Source organism: Dendrobates tinctorius, unplaced genomic scaffold (assembly GCF_039654945.1).
Source record: "Dendrobates tinctorius isolate UK_male_01 unplaced genomic scaffold, ASM3965494v1 ptg000084l, whole genome shotgun sequence".
Taxonomy (NCBI): Eukaryota; Metazoa; Chordata; class Amphibia; order Anura; family Dendrobatidae; genus Dendrobates; species Dendrobates tinctorius.
In genome coordinates this window covers 44,225,001-44,238,165 of record NW_027361752.1, presented here as the reverse complement: position 1 = coordinate 44,238,165, position 13,165 = coordinate 44,225,001, and the positions used below count along the sequence as shown (strand labels likewise).

Below are 13,165 nucleotides of genomic sequence, written 5' to 3'. Positions count from 1 at the left end.
TCCAGACTTTGCATGCAAAGACAGTCAGTAACTTTGCAGGCCCCATCCAAATGGCTGCTCACTGTGTTCCTAGATGTCGTCCTCTCTTTTCCCTTAGCAAACACCCAGAAGGGGAGGAGAGGAGTGACACCACACCCATGTCAGCAGACTCCGCCCATATTTACTGCAGGGCAGTAATGTGAGCTAGTTGTACCCTAGGTTTTTGTGCCAGATTTCAGTAGCTGCTCCCCCTAGTGTTAACAAGTGGAAATGCCAAACTTTTTAAAATTATTTTTCATATTTTACAAATTAAAAACAAATGATAAATATTTTTTAAGAAAATGTAAACATTAATTCTTCACATTTTTTCAATTGCTGAAAAAAAAATTTTTGGGATGGCACCTTCCCTTTAATAAAGGCTTTGTTGCCCATGGCAACCAATCGGAGCTCTGCTTTCAATTTGAAAACCACTGGTGAAATGAAAGCTGCACTGAGATTGGTTGCTGTGGACATAAGACCCAATAATTTCCTCTTTTATTCCAGGTCTTGTTGATGATCTGACCGCGGCTGGAGTGAGATGTTTTGGACCCACAGCGAAGGCCGCACTGCTGGAATCCAGTAAAAGCTTTTCAAAGGATTTTATGGTCCGCCATGGTATCCCGACAGCCAAGTACAAATCCTTCACTAATCCACAGGAGGCCTGTGACTTTATAACTAGGTAGCCCACGCCAGAAACTCTGCTTACCCTCTAAAGATGACCTGTCGGCTCTCCTGACATGTCTGTAACTACTTGTGTTCCCTCTTGCGCAACAATTCCGTTGCATCTTTTCCTGGAGCCCTGCATTGTGCTGTTCCTCTGTTACTCCTCTTGGAAATGAATAAAATAACTGGACAGTGAATGGGGTTAGGCTACTTTCACACATCCGGTGTGTGGGGTCCGGCGGCGTGCGGCGAAAAGCCGGGCCGCCGGATCCGGCCTGCAGCCGTGACACCGGATGTGTGTGCGGCGTCTGATACGGCTCGAACGTGATTTAAAGGAGCCGCAGGAGGAGGTGGACAGAGGCAGCCGCTGAGAGAGACAGCTGCTGAAAGGGAGGGGAGGGGAGAGGGGGGTGGAAAGAGAGAGAGACATGTGGGGTTATCACTTAGTGTCCAGGCGAGAGAATCTCTCTCTTGCCGGGCACTTGTGGGGTTAACCCCACAGAGAGATCTCTCTCTCTCACCCAGACACTGTGAGTGTTAACCCCACAAGTGCCTGGCGAGAGAGATCTCTCACAAGTGTCTGGGTGACAGAGATCTCTCTCTCGCCGGGCACTTGTGGGGTTAACATTCACAGAGTCCGGGCATGCGCTGTGGAAAAAGCCGGTCCGGCGCTGACAAAAAACGTTGCAGAGAATGTTTTTTGCAGATGCCGGACGGCTAATTTTTGCCGTGTCCGGCAACAACCGGGCACGACGCGTAACCATCCGGCACGATGCGGCGACCATGAAAGCTTATGGGACAAAACCGGATCCGGTTATGAAAAATTTTGCCGCATCGTGCCGGATTACAAAAACCGGATGTGTGAAAGAGGCCTTAGTCTGACACCCCCAAAGGGTAACCTTCAGTTACAGGTTGTTAGTATAGTTACTGGAGGAGCAACAGAGGGACATTTCCCTAAGTTATTTCTTAAAAAGTTCAGAATTATTATTTTTTAATGCAGGTTATAATTTGCACTTGTCAAAAATGTCGTCTAACGTGTTAAAAAAAAAAAGTAAATGTTTGGTATTGCCATATGTGAAATTGCCCGAACTAGTAAAATCTAAAATCTCATTTGCTGATGGCTAAATTTTAGGGGAATTTTAAAATATTAATACATCCTTTCTCGTTCGCCTTATTTGGGGACACAGAGACCATGGGTGTATGCTGCTGACACTGCACAAAAAAACGTTAGCTCCTCCGCAGTGTACACCCCACCGACCGGCAGGGAATTCCTCAGTTTAGCTTAGTGTCAGTAGGAGGTGGACATGGGTCTTTCATTAGACCCTTATCTACCTCGACGTGCGTCGTTCCTTTTCAGGTATTAGGAGGGATACAGTGTGAATAGTCACAACTGTACTCCCACAAAGAGGCTATGCGTACGGCGTGTACTGCCACCCCGTATACTCATAGTTCTCCGGGCGGACCACGGGCTCAGCACAGGTGACGTGCAAGCGAAGACGGATGGTCCTTGCCCCCTGCCTCCCACCCACTCGCCCACCAGAGCCTGTCGGTTGGACGAGGCGCGAAGACGGAGAAAATGGGCAGACAGCGTGGGATACAGAGGTACCTTTATTGGACAGATCAGGAAGATCACAAAGACGCCTGGATGCGGCGCCGAAGTAGCGCCGCAGGTTTTCGGTGCCTCCTGGTCGCGTGTCCCTTTGTGCCCCAGCTGCGGTGCGGACCTTCTTCACCCCACCGCCGGTATCTTGGAGAGGGTTACGTCTGGGAGCAGGACTAGGGCGGCGGCGTCTTTGAGGGCGGGCGCGGCTGCGCCGCTGTTCTTCCGCGCCGCCCCACGCTGACAGGCGGCCGCCGTGTTAAATTTAGTCCCCGGCTTCAGTTTGGGCCTTCGGTCAGTCTCATAGGCCGGCCAGTTCCTTAGCCCTCCCACCGCCTCTTCAGGCTTGTGGCTGGGAAGGGGGGGCGGGTTTTCTCTCTGGTGAAGGCGAATAGCTCCGCCTTTCTTCCTGCACTGAAACCGTGCTTTTTCCTCCTCATATTGGGCTGTCGCCATCTTTGCAGCCTGACAGCCGGAGACAGAAGCAGAGGTCAGCGCTCCCTGTCGGTTCCTGGCCAGTTGCAAGGGCCTGTTGCATCTCTTTCGGGGTCACCAGACACCCTACTCTGCCTTTCTGTCCCCCAACCTTCCAGCATTTCCGCAGGTTTCCATCTTTTCCTTCACGTCATGTCTAATTCTAAGTCTGATCGTGGCCGTCCGCCAGTCCCCACGGGAACCCTAGTCCAGTTCTTCGCATGCTCCTCTTGCAATGGCAAACTTCCCTCAGGTCAGCCTACCCCCATCTGCCTGGACTGCAGCAATCCCGTTCAGCATGACCCCGTCCAGGAACCACCTATTGCGCCACGTGGAAGCGAACCACCCATTCCTGGCTGGGCCTCGTCTTTCACAATCTGTGGCAGACCTCACCAGGGTGTCTCAGTCCCTAGTGGCCGTTCTTGATAAGTTGCCCCTGGACACTTCTGCAGGGTCCAGCAGGTCACAGGACGCTCCATCTGAGCCAGCTAGCAGAAGCCGCAAGAGGCCCAGGCAGGATCTCCGGCAGGATCTCCGGCCGGAATCCTCTCCTGGCCCCTCATCTGCACCCAGTCCTTCCCAACAGTCGCCCTCCCGTGCCTCCTCACCAGAGTCAGGTGAAGCGTTGTCAGATATGTCTTCTGAAGTGATTGTAGAGCTGGAATCTGGCCAGGACGCGGACATGAAGGTTACAGTACAGAACCTCATTGCGGCGATTAACCACACCTTCGAAATCTCTGACTCCCCTGCGAAATCCTCAGATCAGGAGGTTTCGTTCAGACGGGAGGCAACGCCATCCAGGGTATTTCCCTTTCATTCCGAGTTTGGAAAGATCTTTACCAGGGAAAGAGAAGATCCGACCAGACGCTTTCAAAGGGGAAAGTGTCTCGGCGTACTGTACCCGTTTGCTAAAGAGCTCACGGACAACTGGTCTGCCTCTCCCTCGGTGGACCCGCCCGTGTCCAGACTTTCTAATAACACGGTTCTCCCGCTTTCAGGTGTGGCGTCTCTAAAAGATTCTAATGATCGGATTATAGAATCCCTAGCGAAGTCTGCCTTCGAAGCAGCTTCGACGGCGGTATGCCCAATCTTTGCTTCATCTTGGGCAGCAAAGGCCATAGCTACTTGGGCAGAGGATCTTCGCAGGGCATCCTAGAGAAAGCACAACCAGATCGATTGGCCGATCTCGCCAATCAGATATCCCATGCGGGGGATTATCTGCATTCTGCTTCTTTGGATGCCGCATCCTGCGCAGTTCAGGCGTCAAGCAACGTTGTGGCAATCCGACGTACGATTTGGCTCAAGGCCTGGCAGGCGGACTTGTCTTCTAAAAGTCTCTTACTAATCTGCCTTTTCAGGGAGTGCGCCTCTTTGGTTCCCAATTGGACCAGATTATTAAGGATGCCACCGGAGGCACGAGTTCCCTCCTCCTTCAGTCCAAGCCTCGCAGACCTCCACTAATGCGTCAGTTTCGACCCTTTCGGGCTTTCCGCCGTTTCAATACGGCGGAGACATCCTCCAACCAACACAGACCGCAGGCACGCCAAGATGGGAAGAAGGTTTCCTTCAGACCTACACCCTCCTGGCGATCCCACTTTTCACAGGGCAGACCGTCCAGATCCAGATCTGGACAGTCCACATCAGCATGACAATCCTCGGACTCCCGAGGGTCCCTTCCAATTGGGAGGTCGACTCTTGTTCTTCAAGGACGTCTGGCTGGCCTCAGTAGAGGACGCTTGGGTCAGGGAGGTTGTATCGTCAGGATACAAGATAGAGTTCGTCTCTCTTCCACGGGATCGTTTCTTCGAATCCCGTCCTCCAAAAGATCCAGCCTTGATCCCGGGGTTCTTTATGGCCATCGCCTCTCTCCTCAGTTCCGGGGTGATTGTGCCCGTTCCCGAATCGGAGCGGTTCACAGGGTTTTATTCAAACTTATTCGTGGTACCGAAGAAAGGCGGGGCGGTCCGACCCATCTTGGATCTCAAGCTGCTCAACAAGAGAGTCCGTCTTCGCCACTTCCGGATGGAGTCGGTTCGTTCGGTAATCGCTTCCATGGAGAAGCAGGAGTTCATGTGTTCAATAGACATCCAGGATGCCTATCTACACGTTCCCATATTCTCCGGACATCAGAAGTTCCTGCGTTTTGCGGTTCGCCAGGAACATTACCAGTTCGTCGCGCTGCCCTTCGGTCTCACCACCGCTCCCAGAGTCTTCACGAAGATCATGGGTGCGTTGATGGCCTTGTTGAGGATCAGAGGTCTCGTTCTTTTTCTGTACCTCGACGATATTCTGATCAAAGCTCCCTCTTTTCAACAGGCTCGCCTAAGTTTGACGATCGTCCTAGACACCCTTTCCAATTTCAGGTGGATCGTCAACAGGAAAAAGTCCTGTCTGGTTCCTACTCAACGTCTTGTGTTTCTGGGCCTACTGTTCGACACTCGTCGGTCAAGGGTCTTTCTCCCGCAAGAGAAGATTCTCTCCCTGCAGCAGGATGTACGATCGCTGCAGACCTCACGATTTCCGTCCCTCCGAACAACCATGAGGGTCCTGGGAAAGATGGTGGCGGCGATAGAGGCAGTTCCCTTTGCCCAATTTCACGCCAGACCTCTCCAACACGCCATTCTGTCGAGGTGGAACAGGTTGACTCTGTCCCTGGATCGCCCTGTTCGGCTTTCACGCCGGATAAAGCGGTCACTCAACTGGTGGTTGGCGTCACCTCTCATCCTCTTGGGGCGGTCTTTTCTTCCCGTTCACTGGCAGATTGTAACAACGGATGCCAGCCTCCTCGGCTGGGGTGCAGTGTTCCGCAATCGCACTGTTCAGGGTCGTTGGTCGACTCAAGAATCTGCTCTGCCGATCAACGTCCTAGAGATACGAGCGATCCATCTGGCTCTCGTCCACTGGGAGAGACTCCTCAGGGGCCTGCCTGTCTGGATTCAGACAGACAATGCCACAGCGGTGGCATATGTCAACCACCAAGGAGGGACACAGAGTGTCTCAGCCCTGGCAGAAGTGTCCAAGATCCTTCAATGGGCAGAGATTTCGGTACCGACAATCTCCGCGGTACACATTCCCGGCGTAGACAACTGGGCTGCCGATTTTCTCAGCCGTGAGGGTCTCGCGGCAGGAGAGTGGTCCCTACATCCGGAGGTATTTCTTCAGCTCTGCCGTCGTTGGGCAACCCCGGACGTAGATCTGCTAGCTTCTCGCCTCAACAGGAAAGTCCCACAGTTTGTATCCAGGGCTCGAGATCCTCTCGCAGTGGGCGCCGACGCTCTGGCCATTCCTTGGTCGCAGTTCGAGCTCCCCTACCGGTTTCCTCCCCTGCCTCTTCTTCCCAAGCTGTTGAAGAAGATCAAAGCAGAAGGAATTCCAGTCATTCTCATCGCCCCGAATTGGCCCAGAAGGTCTTGGTTCGCGGACATTGTCATCCTTCTCGTGGACGCCCCCTGGAAGCTTCCAGACAGGGCAGATCTGCTGTCTCAAGGTCCGATTTGCCACCCCAATTCTCGGCCGCTCAATTTAACGGCGTGGCTGTTGAGACCGAGGTTTTGAAACGAGCAGGATTCTCCGGTCGAGTAATTCATACCATGATCCGAGCCAGGAAGCCATCGTCTTCCAAAATTTATTACCGTACTTGGAAGGCCTATTTCACTTGGTGTGAGGCCAATAACATCGCGCCCATGTGCTTTTCGCTCCCTTCCGTTCTGGCGTTTCTTCAGGCAGGGCTGGATGTGGGGCTTGCTCTTAGTTCCTTGAAGGGTCAGGTTTCGGCGCTGTCCATTTTGTTTCAGAAGACGTTGGCCTCCCGCCCTCAGGTCAAAACCTTTTTTCAGGGCGTGGCTCACACGGCTCCTCCGTAGCGGGTGCCCGTGGATCCATGGGATCTTAATTTGGTTCTTGAGGTTCTGCAAGGTTCTCCTTTTGAACCTCTCAGGGATGTTTCCCTTTCGCTCCTTTCTTGGAAGGTAGCTTTTCTGGTGGCCATCACTTCCATCCGGCACGTGTCGGAATTAGCGGCTCTTTCTTGCCGCTCTCCTTTCTTGGTACTTCACCAGGACAAGGTAGTTCTACGGCCTCCGCCCTCTTTTCTTCCGAAGGTGGTGTCCTCCTTTCACCTCAATGAGGAGGATATTGTTCTGCCGTCCTTCTGTCCGAGTCCAACTCACCCTCGGGAGCGGTCCCTGAACAAGCTGGACCTGGTCAGGGCGATGAGTCTCTGTCTAGGACGACTTCCTTGCGAAAGACACTCTCTTTTAATCTTCCAGATGGGGCGCGGAAAGGTCACCCGGCTTCCAAAGCTACTATTGCTCGCTGGATCAGATCGGCGATTTTGGAGGCCTACCGGGTTAAGCATCGAGTGGCCCCTCCGGGGATCAGAGCGCACTCTACCCGGGCAGTGGGTGCTTCCTGGGCGGTACGCCACAGAGCCTCCGCGCTGCAGCTTTGCAAAGCTGCAACCTGGTCTTCGGTTCACACGTTTGTGAAATTCTACAAGGTCCACACCTACGCTTCGGTGGACGCCAGCCTAGGTAGAAGGATCCTGCAGGCGGCGGTGGTGAGTCCACTGGCCTGATGGAAGTTTGTTTCCCACCCCAGGGACTGCTTTGGGACGTCCCATGGTCTCTGTGTCCCCCAATAAGGCGAACGAGAAAACAGGATTTTTGGGTTGCTTACCGTAAAATCTGTTTCTCGGAGCCTTCATTGGGGGACACAGCACCCTCCCATGTTCTCCAACTCCTGTTCTTACTTTGGTTGATTGTTTACAGTTGAGTTGTTTGTTCTGTTTTCAATCTATTCTGTTACTTCTCCTACTGCTTTCTCACTAACTGAGGAATTCCCTGCCGGTCGGTGGGGTGTACACTGCGGAGGAGGAGCTAACCTTTTTTTTGTGCATAGTGTCAGCCTCCTAGTGGCAGCAGCATACACCCATGGTCTCTGTGTATGCTGAAGGCTCCGAGAAACAGATTTTACGGTAAGCAACCCAAAAATCCTGTTTTTTGTTAATTTCCCTGGTACATCGCTCCCAGTTGCATGTGAATTTCAGCTGACTGGGTCTCCTAGGACTCGACAGCTCCTGCTTCCTTCCAACCGGCAATCGCATCCTCGCTTGGTTCGGAGGACAAGGTGCTGTCAGTGTGTCCTGATCTATATATCTATATACAGATGTGCTGTGTGTACAAATATGGAGAAGGCATAATATAACCCATCTTTCTTGTGTGGGAAGTCCGGCTGTGTCTGACACTCGGATTTTCTGCTGGAGTAGTTAAGAGGTTAAATGGGAGCTGTCATTCCACCTTCTACCCTCTTTACGAACTGCTCCTTCTTTTTTCCATGGCTGTGCATGGTATTGCGGGTCCGTCCCATTATGGCTGAGGATTTTCTGCTAGATCGTTAGACCATGCTACTTTATTTAACTTTTCATTCTTAGCTATGCGTAGAAATGCTCAATGCCATTATTCCCTGTATGATGCACGGTTTTTATATATAATTGTTGGTTGTTTTTGTTACCCTCTCCTTTTTAATATTTTAGTGCAGATTTCCGTGCCCTGGTGGTAAAAGCGAACGGCTTGGCTGCCGGGAAGGGAGTGATTGTAGCCGGCAGTAAAGAGGAGGCCTGCAAAGCGGTGAAGGAAATCATGCAGGTTTGTTCTGGCTGCAGTTTTAGTCTACATTTTAATATTTATGCCGATATTACTTTAAAAAGTCAGGTTTCTCTTTTTTTTTTTTTTTTTTTTCTTTTCTTATCAGCTTCTCTCTTCTATGATATTGCAGACGTCCACAGATAATGCACGTTATGAGTAAATGATATGATGGCTTTTCGCTTCTCCTTTGCTCATACACTCTGCATTAATTCTTGTACGTTTCCTTCTTATAGGACAGGACTTTTGGAGAAGCTGGAGATATAGTTGTGGTCGAGGAGCTGCTGGAGGGGGAAGAAGTGTCTGTAAGTATCCCATTTGCCAATGTAATTGCCGTCGATGGAGAAGCTGTGCTGTAACACAGCCTATGTATGTGTATGGATAAAAATATCAGGTCACCTACTGGAGCTTTCTCACTCTATATACTTAGGCATTAATACCTTCCTGCTGCCACCAATTTCCATTTATTTATTTTTTTTCTCCTGCGCCTCATTGGGGGACACAGAGACCGTGGGTGTTATGCTGCTGCCACTAGGAGGACACTAAGTAAACGAGAAAAAAGTTAGCTCCTCCCCTGCAGTATACACCCTCTCGCTGGATGAGATATCTCCAGGTCTGTCTTAGTGTCTATAGGAGGCACTTGGGTCTGGTTTCAGACCCCACCGTTTTTATTTTATTTTTGAATTTTCTGAAAATTTTTTATTTTTTTAATTAACGGAGTGAAGGGGGCGACGGTTCCTTTCTGCGGCCCGCTCTCCCCCCCCGAACCAACAACAGGCAAGCACGTGGAGTAACCCTTCACGTACACTTTCCTGCGACGAATGGGGCTGATTCCTCTGACGATGGTTCCCTTATGGTCGGTACTCCACGGATACGAGGGCAAGCGCAACAGGATGTAGCACAGGAGTGCATGGAGAAGGACATGAGCAGCGCTTTTTGGATGCCCTGAATCAGCCCTAGAGCTCTCCATCCCCCTACCACAGGGTGGATCGATTGAGCAAGACCTCCTCCAGCTCTGCTACATCGCCCGGAGGATGAGACAAGAAGACCCCGGACAGCGACGACCTGCCTGAGCACAGGAGTGGAGTTATCGGGTCCTGGTCCCTGGGAGAAGCGCTGACTTAACGTCAGCGGCGGTGCACCGGCGCTCAATCACGCCAACCTCCCACCCCCGCTCGGGTAGGCCAAAAATTTAGTCCCCGGCTTTTCCGGCCCACTAGGCCGCAATTTGTTTAGCGCCACCCACGCTAACGTCGCCGACCCCTCCTCTTGGCGCCTCTTATTACTTGCAAAATGCACAATTCTATTCTCGGGGGGCCATGTCTTCAGCTGCCGTTAACCCTTTCATGAGCGCTATGCCTGCTCTGGACAGCCGGATACCGGGTGACACCGCAGGGCCACCGTTTTTTCCTCCCGGGGGACCCAGCACAGAACCGGGTAAGCTGCATCTGCCCTCAGACTAAAGCTTAACCGCTTCACGGCACATTTCCTGCAGCTGCAGACACTCTACCGTTAACCCTTTCAGGAGCGCTATGCCTCAATCTAAGGAGGCTAAACGGGCTGTTAAAGCACAAGTTTTTTACCGTGTGTACCACTTGAAAGTCTGCCTTACCCAGTGCAGACTAATCCGTTATGCACGGACTGCGCCCTGACCTGCTCTCCAATGTCCCTGGCCGCCGCTGCTGACGGGCCTCCTGCATTTAGTAACCCTAAGTGGGCTACGTCCCTGTCACGATCGGTGGAGTCTCTGAGCAAGCGTCCTTACTTCCCGAGGAGGGCTCTGGTGTCGGCCGGGAACCGTCCACCATCAGGGGCCATACTCGTCCAAGGGACGGTCAGCGCCTCAGCATCAGCGACTCCTGTCTCTTGCTCGCCCTCTCCTGAGGTTCACAGCGAGCAGGGCTCTGAATTTGAATCTGACACGTCAGCCCCTCAGAATCCCCCCAACTGATCAAGAGTCACTTGATTCTCTTATAGAATCAGTCAACAGGATTCTGAGGTTGGATAAGGAAAATATTCCCGCTCCAGCACACCCTAGCGCATTTAAGAAAACCTAGCGTGTGCGCACGTTATTTACCAGTCGTCCAGAAACATGTGGATAGGCCACATAAGTGGTTCACAGGGCAAAAGTCTACTCAGGTTAAATACCCTTTTCATCCTGACCTAATGTAGGATTGGTGGACCCTCCTGTATTGCGTCTTGTTTCTAAAATGCTCCTATCTGTTTCTGAGGGTTCCTCAGTCAGAAACCCCTCCGATTGTCAAATTGGCTACCTTGCCGTTCAGTTTTTTTTTTTAAGCTTCAGGAGCAGCGTTTTTTTTCCCATCTTTTGCGGCAATTTGGGTCACTAAGGCAATGGGCACTTGGGGAGAAGTCTTTATTACTTCCTTCCAGGGCACCATTCTTCCTCCGGAGGCAACCACTGTCGCCAGGCAGATAATTCACGCAGCTGACTTTGTAGTAGATGCTTCTTTTGATGCTGCCAATTGCACGGCTCAAACTGCTGCTAATGCGATCTCCATTAGAAGAGCCCTATGGCTCTGCGACTGGTGGGCGGATGCCACACCTAAAAGATCGTTGACTTCTCTCCCTTTTCAAGCGGGTCGTTGTTTTGGAGAGAAACTGGACCAACTCATTTCTGATACTACCGGGGGAAAAAGTAAATTCTTTCCTTAACAATAGGGGCTGTTCGGCCGTTTCGCAACCAACAGCCGACAAATTTTCGATCTTCTCGCAACAATTCCGGTTGGTCCTCCTCTACCTTCTCTTCTGGATCAGGTCGGACCCCATGCGGAGACAGACCTAACCGCTCTTGGAAACCCAGGCATAGGGCTTCTGTATCTAGGGGAGCCGAATCTTAGATCTACCCAATGATGTCAAGTGGGTCAGGGAGCTGGCGTCTTCCAGATAGAATTTTCTTCTCCCCCTCCAACTCTGTTTTTTCCTTCTCTTCTCCCCCCCCCCCCCCCCCCCCCCCCCCAAGAAAAAGACAAGAGCCTCCCTTCAGGCTGTTCAGGTTCTGCTAAGGCTTGGGGTCATGATTCCAGTCCCTCATTACGAAAGGTCGAAAGGTTCAGGGGATTAGATTCAAACCTTTTTTTTGTGGTTCCAATAAAGGACGCGACGATGCAACCTATTCTGGATCTCTTATCAAGGTACGGCGATTCTGAATGGAATCTCTCCGATCAGTTGACGCTTCCTTGGAAAAAGGAGATATCCTAGCATCGATATCAAGGACGCTTACCTTCACATTCCGATCTGCCCGTCCCACCAGCAGTTCCTGCGTTTTGCAATTCACAAGGAACACTTCCAGTTCGTGCCTTGCCCTTCGGACTCGCCACCGCCCCCAGGGTCTTTACCAGGGTCATGGCCATTCTCCACTCTCGGGTAGTGGTGGTGTTACCGTGTCCAGACGACCTGCTCATCAAGGGTCCATCCCTTCCAGCCTGTGAGGAATCCATGGATAACAGTACATACACTTTCTCACCTGGGGTGGAAGATAAACATTGAAAAATCTTTCCCCAACTCAGCAGATTTCCCTTTTAGGGATGATCTTGGACACTTTCTGCGGGTTGGTCATTCTCCCTCCAGGGGAGACCCAAGCCTTACAGCAGGCAACGCGACTGTTTTCTCACTCCATTCGTTTCGGTATGAGAGTTCTAGGAAAGTTGGTGTCAGCGGTGGAAGCAGTTCCATTCGCACAGTTCTACCTCTGTCTCTTACAACACGCGTTGCTGTTAGCATAGGACGAGAACCCGTTCTCCCTGGACTGTCGGATCCCTCTGTCCCTGCGGGTCAGGCAATCCCTCAGGTGGTGGACACTGAGGTCCTCCCTGAATCAAGGGAGGGCTTTTCTCCCAGTAAGATGGTTGGTAGTAACCACCGACGCAAGTCTCCTCGGCTGGGGAGCGGGGAGCGGTCTTTCGTCGCCACACGGCACAGGGTCATTGGTCAACCCGAGAGTCAGTCTCCCCATCAACATTTTGGAGATGCAAGTGATCAGATTAGCTCTACGGAGTTTTCACCGTCTCCTCGCAGGTCACATCAGGATCCAGTCCCACAACGCCACGCTGTAGTGTATATCAACTGCCAGGGAGGTACCCGGAGCAGGATGGCTGTGCACAAAGCGAGTCACATCCTTCTTTGGGCCGGGCGTAGAAAAATGGGCGTCAGATTTTCTCAGTCGCCAAGGCATTGCCTCGGGGAAGTGGTCTCTTCATCCGGAAGTCTTTCAACAGATTTGTCATCGTTGGGGGACTCCGGATGTGGATCTCATGGCCTCAAGGCTAAACAACAAGCTTCCTCGGTTCATTGCCCGATCGCATGATCCATGCGCCATCGGAGCGGACGCTGTTATGAATGGGTCAGGAGAAAAAAGCAAAACAAGCTAAGTCACAGAAAACCAGAGCGGTTGTAACTATGCAGATTGCAGATCCCTGATCTTACCATACAACTAGCAGTAGCCGTGGAGTGTGCCTACAATGTTCCTAGACGCCTCGTCACGGCCGGAGGACTAAATAAGCCTAAAGCAAGAAAAGGGAAAACTAACTGCCCCAGAGCAGACCCCAAAGGAATAGATAGCCCCCACACATGTATTGACGGTGAAACAAGATGAAGGCACAAAACACAAGCAGGAAAATAGGCTGAGCAAATGATGGGGCCCAAGCTAACTAGACAGGAAAGGAAAGACACTGTCTGCAACCTGCAAAAACCCTACAAAAATAATGTCCAACACTTCTGATAGCAAAATTAACCCTGAAGTCACTAG

General features: G+C 51.7%; 1 protein-coding gene across 3 annotated transcripts in view; it reads left to right on the top strand.

The window, feature by feature from the left end:
• GART (phosphoribosylglycinamide formyltransferase, phosphoribosylglycinamide synthetase, phosphoribosylaminoimidazole synthetase) overlaps positions 1 to 13,165 on the top strand; it is a 73,543-nt gene that overhangs the window by 4,390 nt on the left and 55,988 nt on the right. For all 3 annotated transcript variants that reach the window (XM_073584603.1, XM_073584605.1, XM_073584604.1), the window contains exons 4-6: positions 523 to 697; positions 8,289 to 8,400; positions 8,634 to 8,702. In XM_073584603.1, coding sequence (XP_073440704.1) covers positions 523 to 697; positions 8,289 to 8,400; positions 8,634 to 8,702 — 356 coding nt within the window. The remainder of the gene's footprint in view (positions 1 to 522; positions 698 to 8,288; positions 8,401 to 8,633; positions 8,703 to 13,165) is intronic.